The sequence below is a fragment of the Salvelinus sp. IW2-2015 genome, unplaced genomic scaffold (assembly GCF_002910315.2).
Source record: "Salvelinus sp. IW2-2015 unplaced genomic scaffold, ASM291031v2 Un_scaffold2428, whole genome shotgun sequence".
Taxonomy (NCBI): domain Eukaryota; kingdom Metazoa; phylum Chordata; class Actinopteri; order Salmoniformes; family Salmonidae; genus Salvelinus; species Salvelinus sp. IW2-2015.
The window spans coordinates 73793-93474 of record NW_019943749.1 but is presented as its reverse complement, the minus strand read 5'-3'; the positions used below and the strand labels follow the sequence as shown (position 1 = coordinate 93474).

General features: G+C 42.0%; 1 protein-coding gene across 2 annotated transcripts in view; it reads right to left on the bottom strand.

Moving 5' to 3' along the window:
• Nucleotides 1-17151, bottom strand: part of LOC112073932 (globoside alpha-1,3-N-acetylgalactosaminyltransferase 1-like) — a 30552-nt gene extending 13401 nt beyond the window's left edge. Inside the window, exons 1-5 of one of the 2 annotated variants that reach the window (XM_024141170.2) lie at nt 16947-17151; nt 9951-10005; nt 9819-9854; nt 8776-8847; nt 8438-8473 (exon numbers count right to left, since the gene is read on the bottom strand). In XM_024141170.2, the coding sequence (XP_023996938.1) occupies nt 8438-8473; nt 8776-8847; nt 9819-9854; nt 9951-10005; nt 16947-16956 (209 nt within the window). In that variant the 5' untranslated portion in view covers nt 16957-17151. The remainder of the gene's footprint in view (nt 1-8437; nt 8474-8775; nt 8848-9818; nt 9855-9950; nt 10006-16946) is intronic. The other variant, XM_024141169.2, reaches the window with a different exon arrangement.
• Nucleotides 17152-19682: the final 2531 nt, after the last annotated feature.

Sequence of the window (19682 nt, the reverse complement as noted above, 5' to 3'; positions counted from 1 at the left end):
CACTCAGTTTTCTATAGAACGTTTCATTACTGAGTTCTTCTGAATCTCTTCTTTGTATTTTTCATAGTATAAACGACCACAGCACCCCCCCCCCCTTGTCTGCACACCCCCCCCCCTTGTCTGCAAGATGATCTTTCATTAGTTCATTAAGCGCATGTTAACAGTTGAAAAATATGAGAAAAAATAAGAAACCTGGCACACTGCTCTTGATAGTATCACTGCTCTTGATAGTATCACCACTGCTTCTTGATAGTATCACAATGCCTTGATGGTATCACCACTGCTTCTCTTGATAGTATCACCACTGCTTCTTGATAGTATCACCACTGCTCTTGATAGTATCACCACTGCTCTTGATAGTATCACCACTGCTCTTGATAGTATCACCACTGCTCTTGATAGTATCACTGCTCTTGATAGTATCACAGCTCTTTAATAAGCTTCACATATCGGCCTCAAGGCCTTCCTCTGAGCTTTTGTGATTTAAAAAAAATGTATCACCCTTATGTAGACATAGCTCCACCCAATGCATTGAATGGGGTTGGAGTCGAGGGAAAATAATACATTTTTACCAAATAAATGTTTATGAATGGTTGGACAAAGCTGTGTTAATGTAATCTAATTTGAGTCAGTCTGAAAATTTCAACGTTTGGTCTTTGTAGCTTAAAACACAGAACCATGCATAAGAGCACCAGATATTCCGGACGACTGTGTGATCACACTCTCCGTAGCAGATGTAAGACCTTTAAACAGATTAACATTCACAAGCTCGCAGGGTCAGAAGAATAACCAGGACTCGTACTCAGACCATGAGCTGACCAGCTGGCAAGTGTCTTCACTGACATTTTCAACCTCTCCCTGATCCAGACTGTAACATCTACATTTCAAGCAGGCCACAATAGTCCCTGCGCCCAAGAACGCCTATCTAAATGACTATCGCCCATAGCCCTCGCATCTGTAGCCATGAAATGCTTTAAAAGGACGGTCATGGATCACATCAACACCATCATCCCAGACACCCTGGACCCACTACAACTCGAACACTGCCCCAACAGATCCACAGATGACGCAATCTCGATTGCACTCCACACTGCCCTTTCCCAGCTGGACAAATGGAGCACCTACGTGAGAAGGCTGTTAATTGACTACAGCTCAGCATTCATCACCATAGTACCCTCCAAGCTCATCACTAAGCTAAGGACCCTGGGACTGAACACCTCCCTCTGCAACTGGAATCTGGACATTGACGGGCCGCCCCCAGGTGGTGAGGGTAGACAGCAACACATCCGCCAAGCTGACCCTCAACACGGGGGCCCCTCAGGGGTGCGTGCTTAGTCCCCTTCTGTACTGCCTGTTCACCCAACCTGAGTGGCTGCACACAACTCCAACACCATCATTAAGTTTGCTGACGACACAACGGTGGTAAGCCTGATCACCGACGACAATGAGAGACCTGGCTGTGTGGTGCCAGGACAACAACCTCTCTCTCTCTCTCTCTCAACATCAGCAAGACAAAGGAGCTGATCGTGGACCACAGGAATGGAGGGCCGTACACGCCCCCATTCACATTGATGGGGCTGTAGTGGAGACGGTCGAGAGCTTCAAGTTCCTCGGTGTTCACATCACTAAGGACCTATCATGGTCCAAACACAACAACACAGTCGTGAAGAGGGCACGACAACGCCTCTTCCCTCTCAGGAGGCTGACAAGATTTGGCATGGGCCCCCTGACTACATCACTGCTTGGTATGGCAACTGCTCGGCATCTGACCGCATGGCGCTACAGAGGGTAGTGAGTACAGCCCAGTACGTCACTGGGGCCAAGCTCCCTGCCATCCAGAACCTCTATACCAGGCGGTGTCAGAGGAAGGACCTAAAAATTGCCAAAGACTCCATCCACGCAAGTCACAGTCTGTTTTCTCTGCTATAGCACGGCAAGCGGTACCAGAGTGCCAAGTCTGGGACCAAAAGGCTCCTGAACAGCTTCTCCCCAAAGCCATAAGACTGCTGAACAGTTAATTAAATGGCTGTCTGGACTCTCTGCTTCTCACCGACTACCTACATGTACAGTACATAGTACTTCAATCAATAACCTAACCAAACCTACTTGTACATATGTAACCCGTTTCAAGAAGCTAGGCATATGTTGCACGTCACAGTAGAAGCATTTCTGTCAGAATGCCTTCTGGAACATGTGAACTTTCATGTGCCTTAATAACAAACTTGTATTCAATCTGTAAATACAAATAAAATAGTTAAATTACAAGCATAGTTTGTTGAGCCACTGAAAAATACAGGAACCTCCCGCTAGCCATGATTGGCTAAGATAATGGATGGGCTGGACATGCCGAGAGATGAGTTCTGATTGGTCTGCCATGTAGCATGCTTCTGTCTATAACATGAGCTGCTCAGTATGTGTGGATAATCCTTTCTACCACTGTTTTTTTTTTTTAAGATGTCATGAAAACTGAAAACGTGTTGCTACTGCACTCACATTGCTGGCTGGAAGTTAATAACACTAACGACAAAGATCAAGAAGAAAGGAAAAATAAAAAGTTGTGATGGACTACTTTCTGGAGGACAATCATGCCAATGTTGACTCTCTCCGTTTTTGAAAATGAATCAGACGATGAGGAAATGCCTGATTTAGGTCAAAACTTTTTCATAGAACCAGACATTGTAGAGTGAGAGATTATTGCCAAATGCAGAGAGTTGAAAAGAGAACACAGAAGGCTGTTGTATTAAACACCTGTCTCCAGATTACATCTTCAAACTAAGGGCAACCGTGGGATACATGACAGAGACATAGGCGGAAATCCCAGGGGGGACGGGGGGACACACGAACCCCCCATCCTGGGAAAAATATGATTTGTCCCCCCCAATATATCACTGTAAACATAACTATGTAATTTCAATAATATTAATAATATGCAATGAAAGCACTTTAATGCTGATTTATAGACACTTAATAGCGCGTTTTTAAGTTTAAAAAGATTGCGACCCCGCCTTTTCCTCACAATGGTTTGATCCACTGCCAGTTCCTTTAGTGGCAGGTAAAAAGAGGGTTCGTATCTACTGTGTGAAAGGCACTCAATGCACGTAACTGACGTGAGGTTTATCTAGTCAATCCGCCATAGCAATGTTTTTTTTTATTGTTGGCAGGGTTCACACACACACAACACACACACACACACACAGTAGCTGAATTTGCAGAGCTAGCACGCAAACTAAAGCAAACAGTAACCATCAAGCTAGCTAGTACCTATTCCATTTATGTGGCGTCGTCAAAGATGGAATCTTTGCTATCGTCAGTTTATTCCAAGATCAGCATGCAGCTGGAGTGCTTCAAAGTCCCTGTGATATGGTTAGCGATAAACTGAGTCCAAACTGAACAGAACTACACTCTCTACTACAACTGTCTTAAATATATTTAATGGTCTCGTTGCAAAAGCTAAATTGTCGCTAGTGAACCTTTTTATTTTATTTCACCTTTATTTAACCAGGTAGCAAAGATTATAGCAAACACCACAGAAACGGAATTGGTGCTCACTAGCTTTGCAAATTCAGCTATTGTTGGAAGCCAGCCATTATGAAACAAACTATAATTAAAATTACGAAAGGTTGCAGCATATGTTGTGTAAATGGTGAACTCATACAGCTGTCAAACCCTTGTCACTGCAATCCGTTTCACATTTGCTAGCTACCTTTCAGATCGAAGCACATATAGAATGAAAGAAGATGATAGAAGCCATCTCCTACTGTAAATAACCTACACACTGTGTGTGTGTGTGTGTGTGTGTAGCCAGCCAGGTAGAAAAATGGCAGAAAAAATAAAAGACGGACATCAGAGTATTTTTCAGTACACCAAAACGCAAAGTAAGAACCCTAGTAGCCTAATATCTCTAGTAGCCTAATAAGACTAGTTGATAAAATGTTCATAAGAAAGAAGTGAAATGCTAATGGAAATGTTTCACAATGATGTCATTAGGCAGAGCAGGCAACAGATGGCACACAGACAGCAGAGTTGGACAGATATGCAGGGACAGACTGGCAGAGACAGGGAGTCTCAGGTAAGATTGTTGAGTCTTTGTTTGCAAACATTATGAAGGTTCTCTCTTTTTTTGACTTGTAAAATAGGGACATAATTGGAAAATGCCATGGATACCCCACTCTCAACTTAAACTGGTGACTGAACCAAGATTTGTTTAAGGCAATGTATTGCTGTTGTGATTAATTGTGTAGTTTAAGGTACGGTAGTTACGAGTACGGCAGTACTCCTTATTTTATTTTCAGGAGACAGACTGGGAGTCAGTGAGGGTGGTGAAAGGGAAAGAGCCAGGGAGAGAGACTTCAGAGACAATGTCACAGCCACGGCAGGACCAGGTGTCACCCTTGTTGCCAGCAACACCAGTATAGGGGACAGTGGCAACAGCATTGTCCAGTTACCTCAGTGATGGCACAAAACTATATCAGCCACACCCACAATTTATAGAACCGCAAACTCTTGCCAACAGAGTGTTGACATTTCAAGAGAGATGGTTTCGCGATTCCCGCTGGCTACATTATAATCCATGCAATAAAAGGAGTGTTGTGTTTTCACTGTAGCCAAGGGTTTTCAAGCCAGCCATCTTTTGGCCAAAGAGCAGATGCTGCCTTCATTAGTGCAGGATTTAGGAACTGGAGAAAAGCCATTGAAAAATTCACAGCACATCAAAACTGCCAAACCCACCGCCACTTTCTAACTGTAACAGCACACCAGCTAAATCCAATCAGTGTCCAGTTATCCAGTGCGTGGGGTAAACAGCAGGAGGACGCAAGGCATTGCTTGATGAAAATTGTTAGTTCGGTGCGGCATGTAATAAGACAGGGACAAGCCTTTAGAGGCCACACGGATGACAGTGGGAATTTATACCAGCTTTTGAAACTTAGGGCAGAAGAGGATGATCCCATTTTACTGAAGTGGTTAACAGAGCGTACCACTATGTACAAAGGCCCCAAAGCACGGAATGAAATTCTGAACATCATGGCCAATACAGTCATTCGAGCCATTGCAGCTGAGATTAGGTCTCTTCCGATTGTACAATTTTCAGTTATTGTTGATGGTACTCAAGATGTCTCTGGTGCTGAACAGGAGAGTGTCTGTCTGCGTTATGTTGACCATGACCTTGTCCCTCACAAGGAGTTTATTGGGCTATACAGGGTGTCGGAGACAACAGGCGAGGGCATTGTGAAAGTGGCAACTGATGTGTTGTTGAGGCTCAATTTGAACCATGTCTGGCTTACGTGGGCAGAGTTACGATGGTGCCTCAAACATGGCAGGAAAATACACAGGTGCACAGGCAATTGTGAGGAGGCAGCAGCCATTAGCCCTCTATGTACATTGTGGAGCACACAGTAGATCTTGTTGTGGAACACACAGTAGATCTGATTACACAGGCTGGCTGCTCAGCCTCCCCACTGATCCGGGATTCCCTTTCTTGGGTCCATCAGTTAGGTGTCCTCTATGTCCAGTCAGGAAAGTTTAAGAGCATGTTTGAATCAATTGTCACGTCCAAAGATACAAATCTGACCACCCTGAAACCCCTATGTCCAACAAGGTGGACTGTGCAGAATACTGCTATTAGAGCTGTGCTAGGACAGCATGAGCGGGTACTAAGCAGCCTAGAGGAGATGGCAAAAACTGCATCCAAGACAGCTTCAACTGCCAGTGGCTTGTTCGAGCACTTCAGCAAAGGCAAGACTGTGTTGGGCCTCACACTTGCCTCTGCTGTTCTTGGAGAGCTTGAATGTCTAAACATTTCACTGCAGAAGAAAACTCAGACTGTCTCTGGTATGCAGGCTGCAGTCGAGTGTGTGCGGTCATCTCTTAGGGGCAAGAGAAATGACGAAAGCTACCTTTGACTGTGTGAGAAAGCAACAACATTGATTGACTCTATTAAATCCATTGAGACGCACTCAAGACGATTTGCTGGCAAAGCAGTGGATCACTATAGGGCAGAATTTTGGATGGTGTGGAGGTTCAGTTTGGCGACCGTTTTGACCAGGACAGTCTAAACGTCCTGCACAAGTTGGAAAGAGCGCTTCTCACGGGGGAGTTGGATGAGTCTCTAGATCAGTACCCWGAGSTGAACATAYATTCTCTTTCAGTGCAGWTSCCTCTKTTTCACAACAAATACCCCTGTAGCAGCAGTGGAGAMGCAGCAGAGGTCCTCAGGAGGCTTCCAGTGGAGGTGCGGGGGTTGTTTGACCAAGTTGAGGTGCTGATCAGAATTTTGTTTGTGGTGCCAGTGTCTTCATGTGAGGCTGAGAGGAGTTTCAGTCCACTCTGCAGGTTAAAAGACTTGGCTACGGGCTAGCATGGGCCAAGAGAGACTGAGCGGCGTAGTTGTCTCTAATGTACATACAGACAGGCTGGACAGTCTCAAGAGGGAAAATATTTGCCAGCAATTTGTTGGATCCATTGAAACCCACAAACATATGTTCAGTTCTTTTGTTCAGTAGTGTATATAGCAGTGGTTCTCAACCTTTTTTGGGGTACTGGAACCCCTGCATATTTTGAGGCAAGGCAGGCAAGGTTTTTGAGCGGACCTCCACCCCATCTATATTATATGTAAAGTTACTGGGAACCTTGTGGTACTGAATACGTTCATTACACTTTTTTTATTTGACGGATCTCTTGCAATTACACCAGGGACCCCTCGGGGTCCATGGATCCCTGTTTGAGAACCCCTGCTGCATAGATATGTGTTCAATTGTTTAGTAGTTTTCAGTTTTTAGTACACTTACTAATTATTTATTTAAAGTTATTTTATTTAAAAATTGCATACTTTGTGTGACATACTTGTCAATAGCTGCTGTTTGAAGAGTTGAGACACTGACAGAAGGATATTTTGGTTGATTTATTTGGGTTATTCATTGAAGTAGTTATTTTGCTTTTAGAACTGTACTTATTTGTATCTTTTTGTTCGTGTAAAACTATTGTAGTAGACTCAGGCCAGTGGAGACCAACTTTGTGATGGTTCTCAATGGAGATTATTTTAGACGAGATCACACCATGTTCATTGTATTTACGAAAACTGCACCCATACAGTGTACAGTACCATTGCCTCCTACTGGTCTTTCTTGGTATTGCTGGTTGTAAGTACAAATACCTGCATACATACTGGACTGATAAGGAACACTGCTATAACTATTATTAGTAGTAGTATTATAATGATTTAAACATTTGAACAAGTTGGGACAAACCTTCAGTTAACTACTGTACCTAWCAATTATCCAGTAGTAGTGATTATGGTTCCTCAATATACATTTAACATATTATAACGTAGGCTGTGTTACAGCACTACTTTTGGTGTCCCCCTCAGGAATTGCTCTTGAGAAAATGTCATGTAATTGTCCCCTCAAGTTGATATCAGATTTTCGCCCCTGGACAGAGAGGGTGAAGCATTCATCCATGTACATGGTTAACATTTTCAGATATTATACATTTCAAATTTTGTCAGAGTTGTTTTCATTGCAAGTTTAAGCATATTGTTAGCTAGCTAACGTTAGCTGGCTGGCTTGCTGGCTGGCTTGCTAGCTAACGTTAGCTGGCTGGCTTGCTAGCTAACGTTACGTGTATGTTCTGTGCAGTAATATTATTTGTATCTCAGAAAGCTATTTTGCATTGCAAGTTATAGGCTAATGTTAACTAGCTAGCTAACACTAAACTGATTTGTTTAGCTTTAGCTACCTGCAGATTCATGCACGGTGGTATGAGTTGTTATTATGGTTCATTGTTTAGCTAGCTAGCTAGCTGTCTGGCCATCTACTTGTCTAAACAAATGACTCCACTATGCAAGTATCAAGTATCAGTATTTCACTGTACCATTTACACCTTCTGTATCCTGTGCATGTGACAAACGTTTTATTTTATTTGCTATAGTGTGTTTACCAGAGACGGTAATGTGACCAATAAAGTTTGATTTGATTTGAAACACCCAAAGTCACTTAACATAATCATCAAGATAAACATCCAATAGTGGTAGCACTTCAGGAAAATACATTATGAAGTACGTTATCAAGCAAGTATGTACTACATAGTATTTACCATAATGGTAWACAGTAATTAAGCAATAAGGCACAAGGGGGTGTGGTATAGGGCCAATATACCACGGCTAAGGGCTGTTCTGAAGCACAACGCAACGCGTAGTGCCTGGATACAGCCCTTAGCCGGGGTATATTTGCCATACATCACAAACCACGAGGAGCCTTATTGCTATTATAAACTGATTACCAACGTATTTAGAACAGTAAAAATGTAATTAAATTGTCATACCATGGCTTTCAGCCAATCAGCATTCAGGGCTCGAACCACCCGGTTTAAAATATAATATAGAATTCAAACAATAGAATACAGCTCTATTGTAAAGCTGTCGTCTGCATYTGCTGCCACTTACACTGGTTCCATAAGCTTGGCTTGCTTGCTCTGTAATCTGAAAAACACGGGGAGCACGTTTACTTTTTGCAGAAACAGACTGGCACTGAGATAATAATAAAAATGTTGAAGGCTAAGACTTGCTTGGGGTACCAGTCTGTTTGTGCCATCATGCCAATTCTTGTTATGCCAATGATGGAAAGGAGTTGACATGATGCCACTCATTGTCATGTTTGGGATGGAAAGAAGTGGCATGATGGCAGAAACAGATCTGGGTCCAGGCTACGGTTGGTTGATTAAGTAATACAAATGTATTAATAGTATAAAGAGTACACTGCGTGCCCACACGTACTCACTCACCTGTGATTCAGCACAACCTGGTGATTCACCTGGCGCCATGTTAACCCCTCCACATACTCACTGAGACCTTCACTGGCAGACAGACAGACAGACAGACAGACAGACAGACAGACAGACAGACAGACAGACAGACAGACAGACAGACAGACAGACAGAAAATAGGTAGTAGAGCATGACGTTTGCAATGCCAGGGTTGTTGGCTTGATTCCCACAGGGAACCAGTATGAACATGTATGGTCTCACTACTGTAAGTTCCTCTGGATAAGAGTGTCTGCTAAATGACAAAAAATGTAATAAAACAGAGATAATTCTGTTTATGCAGAAGAAGGTGTCTAACTAGACACCTTGGAGGCAGAGTGGGGTATTCCAGTCCATAGTTGAGTAATCCTGGTCTTATCCATGTAAAATAATATATATGCCATTTAGCAGACACTTTTATCCAAATCATGCATGCATTTATTTTTTGTATGGGTGGCCCAGCGGGAATCAAACCCATGATACTCGGCGTTGCAAGCACCATGTTCTGCCAACTAAGCAACACAGGACCACCACTACGTTAAATTAGTGCAGTATATGAAACTAAATAAATAAATAAGAGAAAAGTGTGCCATCTGGGTTGCCATACCACATGAACACCTATGTGACTCAGTTGGTAGAGCACACCGCTTGTAATGCGACAACCAGGTTAGTGGGTTTGATTCCCATGAGGGGGGGTACAAAATTGTATGCACTCACTACTGTAACTCAATCTGGATAAGAGTGTCTGATAATATGAAAACACTAAATACATTACAGAACATGTTTTTTTGTTTGTGTTGTCATTATCAAACAATGGAATTTGTAAGACAGCGCCATAGAGGATTCTATCTACAGGGTCAAAAAAAATTAAAAGCAGTTTAGCCGGTTCACTCTGCCCTTTCATTGTGCAGTCATTCCACTCCTAGACTAAAATGTAGCCACACCTTACAGCACAGCTTTCACCCAGCTTTAACCACACCTTACAGCACAGCATTCACCCAGCATTGAAATACATGTTTTCTTACTTGAGAGAGACAGATGCGCAGCGTGAGAAGACAAGCCTTTGATGAGGAGAATAAAAAAATGAAACAATAGTGATGACAATAAAAACTTTTAAAAAGTTCAAATGTAGGCTACAGCTTCTCAAATGTCATTACCAGCAGAGAACCATTCCCCCAGCCATTACTAAAGTAAGTAGCCAGTGTTCACGCTCTGGAGAAGAAGGAAAAAAACTGTCATTAACAACCAACAATATGAGATAAAGGAAAATTTATTTCTGCTAAATAAGAAGTACTGTAACTACATTTTATGGTAATTATAATGCAATACAATATAAAACAATATAATGCACACACACACACACAGCCATGTGGGTAGGAGGTTGGGCCAGTAACCGAAAGTTGGGTTAAAGTGGAAGACACATTTCAGTTGAATGCATTCAGTTGTACAGCTGACTAGGTATCTCCTTTCCCTAAATCAAGAGCAGGAGAACAAAAAACAACATTGATTGATAGCCTTATTAGGTGTTCAGGATTTTCATAATARTTGAATGCTTTCAATGAGTGCAGGRACCGAATAGACCGCAACAGCTTTCTTTAGATCTAAAATAAATAAACAAATCACTTTATAATTTGGCCCAAACTGTCACTTGTACCAAATGCACGCACACCTACACTAGCTAGGTTTCTGTAACGTCCTGACCAGAGTTATTATGTGTTTTGCTTGTTTAGTGTTGGTCAGGACGTGAGCTGGGTGGGAATTCTATGTTGTGTGTCTAGTTTGTCTGTTTCTGTGTCCAGCCTAATATGGTTCTCAATCAGAGGCAGCTGGTAATCGTTGTCCCTGATTGAGAATCATATATAGGAGGCTTGTTTGGTGTTGGGATTTTGTGGGTGATTGTTACCGGTCTCTGTGTTTGTGTTCTGCACCAGCTAGGACTGTCTGGGCTTTCACGTTTGTTATTTTGTTATTTGTTAAATGTTCACCGTGTATCGGCAAATTAAACATGTTGAACACTAACCGCGCTGCATTTTGGTCCTCTCATTCATCCCAGGAAGAAAGTCGTCTGGGTTTGGCCGGTGTTAGCCGTCCTTGTAAATTATTATTAAATGAAAGAAGTTGGGAACAGTGACTCTCCCCATCCAATCTGACAAAGCTTGAGAGGATATATAGAGAATAATGGAAGAAACTCCCCGAAATACAGGTGTGCCAAGCTTGTGTTGTCATACCCAAGAAGACTAGAGGCTGTAATCGCTGCTAAAGGTACTTCAACAAAGTACTGAGTAAAGGGTCTGAATAGTTATAAAAATGTAATATTTCAACAACAAAAAATGTTTATACATTTGCAAACATTTCTAAAAACCTGTTTTTGCTTTGTCATCATGGGGTGTTGTGTGTAGATTGATGAGGGCAAAAAACAATTTAATACATTTTAGAATAAGGCTGTAACGTAACAAAATGTGGAAAAAGTAAAGGGCTCTGAATGCTTTCCAAATACATTGTATACAGTGAGCTCAAACATTGGGACAGTGACACATTTTTGGGGGCTCTTTACTCCAGCACTTGAAATAATACAGTGAGGACAAAGTGCAGACTGTCAGCTATAGTTTGAGGATATTTTCATCCATATCAGGTCATTTTCATCCATATCAGGTCAACCGTTTAGAAATMACAGCACTTTTTGTACATAGTCKKCCCATTMTAGGGGACCAAAAGTATTGGGAAAAATGATCTTATATGTGTATTWAAGTAYTCACAAAAGTTTCMGATTATTTTGTGTCCAATASAAACGTCACAGTCAGTCGGACTGCCATTGGACTCTGGGGCAGTGGAAATGCGTTTTCTGGAGTGYTGAATCACGCTTCACCATCTGCCAGTCCGATGGACAAATCTGGGTTTGGTGGATGCCAGGAGAACGCTACTTGCCAAATGCATAGTGCCAACTGTAAAGTTTGGTGGAGCAGGAATAGTGGTCTGGGGCTGTTTTTCATGGTTCGGGCCCCTTAGTTCCAGTGAAGGGAAATCTTAACGCTGCAGCATACAAGGACATTCTAGACAGTTTAAATGCTTCAAACTTTGTGGCAACAGTTTCAACTCCATAGTAAGGCCCATGATTTTTGGAATGAAATGTTGAATGAGCAGGTGTCCACAAACATTTGGTCAGGTAGTGTATTTGTGTGTCTAACTTTCTCACTCATCATTATTCACAATTAATTCAGGACTATCCTTAATCATGGTAGCATCCAAATTAATGTTGATGTGTTTATAAATAATTGAAACTCAATGAACTTTAGATTTGTATTTGGTACATAAAAGCTTAAGTACATGTGTGACTCGATTCAGGAAACTAACCGTATGTCACTTCACAGGAGAGGCATTTGAATGTAATTTTGTTTTAAATCAAAATGCATCTTTTGGGCAGAAATGCCTTTTGGAACATGTAAACTTTAATGCGCCTTAATAACAAACGTGTATGCCATCTGTAAATACAAATAAAATTGTTCAATTACGAGCCAAGTTGGTTGAGCCACTYAAAAATACAGGAACCTTCCCGCTAGCCATGATTGGCTGAGATAATGGATGGGCTGGACATGCCGAGAGATGAGTTCAGATTGTTCTGCCATGTAGCATGCTTCTGTCTATAACGTGAGCTGCTCAGTATGTGTAGCTAACCCTTTCTAACGCTGCTTTTTTAAAGATATCACAAAGAACTGCAAAAAACACCTGTCTCCGAGTGACATCTTCAAACTAAGGGRAAACATGTCATCCGTGACAGAGAGGGAGAAGTGTTCATACATGTATACAGGTAGGAAAGTCTAGTTAGCTACATTTTCAGATATAATACGTTTCTAATTTTGTTAGAAAGTKATTTTCATTGCAAGTAAAAGCGTACTGTTAGCTGGCTGGATGGCATTGAACCGTTACGGGCATTATCTGTGTAGTAATATTATTCGTATCTCAGAGCCATTTGCATTAATAGTTATAGCCTAATGTTAGCTAGCTGGCTAACATTGAACCTAGTTGGTTAGTTATAGCTATGTGTAGATTCATGCAGAGTTGTAACGTTATGAGTTGGGATAATGGTTSATTGTTAGCCAGCTAGATTTGTAAACAAAAAGACTCTACTATGCAAAAAATTCACTGTACCYTTTACACCTTCTGTATCTTGTRCATGTGACAAATAAACGTAGATTTTATTTGATATATAGCGTGTTTACCAGAGATGGTAATGTGAAGAACAACATGACCTGCACAAAAGTCAAATTAGGATYTAACATTAYGCCAACAAGACAGTGTCCAAGTTCTAAAATTGTCCAGTAGAATGCCTTGCTTTTATTTCATCACACTCACAAACGTAAGCTATTTTCTGTAATTAACTCACCATTAACTTGTAAATAATGATCTTGTTGTGAGTTTATTTTCCTGTAATAATGAATACAAATATGGACATTATTTGAACTGTCCAGCTAACTTAACATTAGCTAACTAGCTAGAAACTAACCAAAACATAGGTTAGAAAGTTGCTTTTAGTTCCCTGTTTTACTAGATTGACATTTACTAAATTCATTTTGAAATAGATGGACTTATTGGTGTTAAAATACACCAGTTATGATATTTTGGACCACCAGGCATTTTTCTGGTTATACTTTTTCATAATGACAATGACAAGTTTGATGTCAGACGACAATAGAATGTTCATGATGTCACTGCGACAACTGTCTACAGACATGTCGATAGACGTAGTATAAACCAGCATTTAGTCATGAAATCTTTGGTTGTTCAGTACACTACTGTACACACTCTGTTTAGCACATGGCCTCACATGTGAATCCCTAAAGAGAAGGGTGGGGCTAAGGCTTAAAAGAGGGTGTGAACGATGCTGAATGGGTGCTAGACAAAGAAGAGCTCTCCAGTATCACATTCAAGGCCAATTTTCTCATAACTGTGGTTACAAGTTTATCAATTTTCAAATCAGAATTACTTTCCCATTGAACCTCAACTGTAGTGTTGATATACCATTTTATAGCTCTGATTCTTTACTTTTATCCAATGTAAAAAACACAATTTCAAATTTTGCTACATAAATTCAAGCCAGTTGGTCACATTTTGTGTGCACTATGTCATCATGCACTGACTGCAACAAWTCCATTTGGTGGAAACACACCACTGGTGATTAAATGCACCTATTTTCTTTATGCGGATTTTAGAATATTAGCATACAAATCTGTCACCAATTGGATGGAAACCTAGCTACAGTCCCAATACTTTTGGAGCTCACTGTATATTCGGGTTCGGAAATTCACTCTGGCTATCTACTCCGATTTCAGAGCACTGTCATCTGCGTGCCAAAGCGCAGAATAACTGATGAATTTATGAATGCGCATCACCTGTTGAATAAGGCTGGTGTCAGTAAACATCGGCAAAAAGCGTCATTAAATTGTTGCCAGCAGCAGTTAGTCACCAACGCTCTGGATAACATGAACACAGCCTAACCAGCTCTGGATAACATGAACACAGTCTAACCAGCTCTAGATAACATAAACACAGCCTAACCAGCTCTGGATAACATGAAAACAGCCTGACCAGCTCTGGATAACATGAACACAGCCTAACCAGCTCTGGATAACATAAAAACAGCCTAACCAGCTCTGGATAACATGAACACAGCCTGACCAGCTCTGGATAACATGAACACAGCCTAACCAGCTCGGGATAACATGAACACAGCCTAACCAGCTCTGGATAACATGAACCACAGAGCCTGAACCAGCTCTGGATAACATGAACACAGCCTAACCAGCTCTGTAAACATGAACACAGTCTAACCAGCTCTAGATAACATAAACACAGCCTAACCAGCTCTGGATAACATGAAAACAGCCTAAGCAGCTCTGATAACATGAAAACAGCCTAACCAGCTCTGGATAACATAAAAACAGCCTAACCAGCTCTGGATAACATGAAACACAGCCTAACCAGCTCTGGATAACATGAAACAGCCTAACCAGCTCTGGATAACATGAAAACAGCCTGACCAGCTCTGGATAACATGGAAACAGCCTGACCAGCTCTGGATAACATGAAAACAGCCTAACCAAGCTCTGGATAACATGAAACAGCCTGAACCAGCTCTGGATAACATTAAAAACAGCCTAACCAGCTCTGGATAACATGGAAAACAGCCTACCAGCTCTGGATAACATAAAAAAACAGCCCTAACCAGCTCTGGATAACATAAAAACAGCCTAACCAGCTCTGGATAACATGAAACACAGCCTAACCAGCCTGGTAAATGAACACAGCTAACCAGCTCTGAATAACATGAACACAGCCTGACCAGCTCTGGAAACATGAACACACCTAAACCAGCTTCTGGATAACATAAAAACAGCCTAACCAGCTCTGGATAACATGAACACAGCCTGACCAGCTCTGGATAACATGAACACAGCCTAACCAGCTCTGGATAACATGAACACAACCTAACCAGCTCTGGATAACATGAAACACAGCCTGACCATCTCTGGATAACATGAAAACAGCCTAACCAGCTCTGGATAACATGAACACAGCCTAACCAGCTCTGGATAACATGAACACAGCCTAACCAGCTCTGGATAACATGAAAACAGCCTAACCAGCTCTGGATAACATGAACACAGCCTAACCACTGGATAACAGAACACAGCCTAACCAGCTCTGGATAACATGAACACAGCCTAACCAGCTCTGGATAACATGAACACAGCCTAACCAGCTCTGGATAACATGAACACAGCCTAACCAGCTCTGGATAACATGAACACAGCCTAACCAGCTCTGGATAACATGAACACAGCCTAACCAGCTCTGGAAAACATGAACACAGCCTAACCAGCTCTAGATAAACATGAACACAGCCTAACCAGCTCTGGATAACATGAACACAGCCTAACCAGCTCTGGATAACATGAACACAGCCTAACCAGCTCTGGATAACATGACAACAGCCTAAACCAGCCTGATAACATGAAAACAGCCTAACCAGCTCTGGATAACATGAAAAACAGCCTAACCAGCTCTGGGATAACATGAACACAGCCTGACCAGCTCTGGATAACATGAACACAGGCCTAACCAGCCTTGGATAACATAAAAACAGCCTAACCAGCTCTGGATAACATGAAAAACAGCCTAACCAGCTCTCTGATAACATAAAAACAGCCTAACCAGCTCTGGATAACATGAAACAACGCCTGAACCAGCTCTGGATAACATAAAAACAGCCTAACCAGCTCTGGATAACAAAAAAAACAGCCTAACCAGCTCTGGATAACATGAAAACAGCCTAACCAGCTCTGGATAACATAAAAGCAGCCTAACCAGCTCTGCTAGGGTGAGTAAAATGATCAGAGTAATTTGTTTTCTCATTTGCATCTGGAAGTAGCTAGACTGCCGTTGTCCCTGACTGGGTGTAGTGTTAGTCAAGCGACTGCCGTTGTGAGCCCATCAACGCTACTCCTCAACCAGAAAGTCCAGTTTGCGCTCGGGAAACCCCCGAGAGCGATACCAGTCAAATGTATTTATAAATCCCTTTTTACATCAGCAGATGTCACAAAGTGCTTATACAGAAACCCACCCTAAAATCCCAAAGAGCAAGCAATGCAGATGTAGAAGCACAGAAACGCTCTGAATTTACTAACGGACAATCTGACAACGCTCAGAATGTACGAACGCCCGGTGCGCACTCTGGTACTCCAGATTAAATTTAGGGAACACAACCTACGAACGACCCAGAGCGCACTCTGACACACTGGAGGCAATTTACAAATGCACAACTCTGGTCATAGCCAAGGGTACGTTCGTAAATTGCCTCCAGTGTGTCAGAGTGCACTCTAGGTCATTCGTAAATTCTGAGCGCTTCGCTCTCTGAGCGTTCAGAGGGCACTGGACGCTCTGGTCGAGGAGTAGCGTTGATCCGAGCGTTCAGAATTCATAACGGCAGTCAAGCACCCAAACTAGCTGTCTAAAGTTGGCCAGTTGCTAGCTACTTCCAGACAAAAAAATGAGAGAACACCTCACTCTGACCATTTTACTCACCCTTGCAGATCAGGGCGAGTAATATCTACATATAAGAACATTAAGTAATTATTTTTCAATTGATTTGTACTCACTTTGTATCATTTTTGCTGATGATACTGCGATTCACCTGGTCCCAGTTTTCTCTATAGAAAAAACTACAGCGGCTATCTATACCTGTCACTTTATACAAATAAATATTTCCATTGAGCTCCCACCGTTTCATCTCTCCCGAAGTGTGAATTTGTTCAGTCCCCCTCCGGCACTGTATTTAGAAGCATTGGATTGGTGCAAACACTGTTTTAGGGAGGTTTCACCACGTTCCTCTGATTCTTCTTCTATGATATAATGGCAGTCTGCAARCAAACGTTAAAAGGTGRATGACGCCACCTACTGTGCTGYAGTGTGTGGTAAATCACGGTTTACAACATTAGCTCCACATTTCTAAATCCTCCCACCTAACTCAGTACTTCTGAGGAAATAAAAAAGAGCCCTACTAACATCTAATAGACCCTCCCCCAACCCCAAAATCTCTTCTAAACACCCCCAACCCCGTCCAACCTCAATGACCTTACATTTCAATCTTCCCCTTTCTTCAACATTCTTACAATATAACACATGCTCCACCATTTCATTGACCGTACAATCCAGACACCAACCATTCACATGGTTGCCAACCAGACGTAATGACGAGTTCAATGTACAATGTACTAGGAGCAATCGAGAAAACACCACCTCTCCCTTCCTAATCTGACCTTTGAATCTTGGTCCACCAACCTTTTTTTGGAGGGCATATACAGTGGGGCAAAAAAGTATTTAGTCAGCCACCAATTGTGCAAGTTCTCCCACTTAAAAAGATGAGAGAGGCCTGTAATTTTCATCATAGGTACACTTCAACTATGACAGACAAAATTAGGGAATAAAATCCAGAAAATCACATTGTAGGATTTTTWATGAATTTATTTGCAAATTATGGTACAATCATCTTAAGTGGGAGAACTTGCACAATTGGTGGCTGACTAATACTTCTTGCCCACTGTAAATGCCGTCCCTTGTGTCCAGAGTCCCATCTCTTCTGCCACACATCCATCAAAATGGCTCTGATCTTACATTTGCCCTACCTGGAACATTAAATCAATATATATAAGCTTTTGGCTAACTGGTCCACAATTTCAATTCCCTTCCACACCCAACGGCTAATCTCACTCCTACACCCAGTCTCCAATTCCAATAAATTGTAAAAAAAAAAAAAAAAAAAAAACCTTTATTAACAGGAGGCGTTGAGAACAAGTTCTCATTACAACTGCGACCTGGCAAATAAAGCAAAGCAGTCGACACAAACAACAACACAGAGTTACACATGGAATAACAAATGATCAGTTAATAACCACATATAAAAAAAAAAGTCTATAACAGTGTGTGCAAATGGCATGAGGAGGTAAGGCAAAATAGGCCATAGTAGCAATTATTACAATTTAGCAAATGAACACTGGAGTGATAAGATGTGCAGATGATGATGTGCAAGTAGAATACCTGCTGGCAAAAGAGCAGAAAAGAATAAAACAATATGGGATGAGGTAGGTAGATTGATGGCTAGTACAGCCACAGCGATCGTTAGCTGCTCGGATAGCTGATGTTTAAAGTTAGTGAGGAAAATAATAGCCAGCTTCAGCGATTTTTGCAAATCGTTCCAGTCTTGCGCAGAGAACTGGAAGGAAAGTGGCCAAAGGTGTTGGCTTTGGGGATACCAGTGAGATATAACTGCTTGAGCGCGTGCTACGGGGTGGTATCGTGACCAGTGAAGCAGATAAGGCGGAGCTTTACCTAGCAAAGACTTATAGATGACCGATCCAATGGTCTGCAACGAATATGTAGCGAGCCAGCCGATTAGAGCATACAGGTCGCAGTGGGGGTGGTATATGGGCTTTGTGACAAAACGGAGGCCTGTGATAGACTGCATCAAGTTTGCTGAGTAGAGTTGAGGCTATTTAATGACATCTCCAAAGCGAGACGGGAGATAGTCAGGTTTACGAGGGATGGTTGCAGCATGAGGAAGGAGCTTTGTTGCATAATAGAAGCCGATTCTAGATTTAATTTTGGATGGAGATGTTGTCACGGCGATGAAAAACTGGACCAAACGCAGCGTGGTGAGCAACATATTCTTTATTAGGATGACCGACAAAACAATAAACAATACAAAACACCGTGAAGCTTAAGGCTATATGCACAAACAAAGACAACTCCCACACTGAAGGAGGAAAAGGGCTACCTCAGTATGGTTCCCAATCAGGACAACGATAGACGCTGTCCCTGATTGAACCATACCCGCCAAAACATAAATACAAAATCATAGAAAACAAACATAGAATGCCCACCCCAAATCACACCCTGACCAAACCAAATAGAAACATAAAAAGCTCTCTAAGGTCAGGCTGACAGATTTTAATATGAGTCTGGATGGAGAGTTTACAGTCTAGCAGGGTGTCAAACTCATTCCACGGAGGCCTAGTGTCTGCAGGTTTTTGTTTTTCCTTCAATAAAGCCCTAGACAACCATGTGGAGTTCCTAACTAATAGTGATGTTATTCATCAATCAAGTACAAGGAGGAGCGAAAACCCGCAGACACCGGCCCCCCGTGGAATGAGTTTACACCTGTGGTCTAGCCAACACCTAGGTATTTGATATTCCACATATCTAAGCAGAACCGTGCCAGAGTAGTATGCTAGTCGGACGTGGGTGCGGGCAGCGAACGTGTAAGAGCATGCATTTAGTTTACTAGCGTTAGAGCAGTTGGAGGCCACGGAAGGTTTTGTATTGCATCGAAGCCGTTT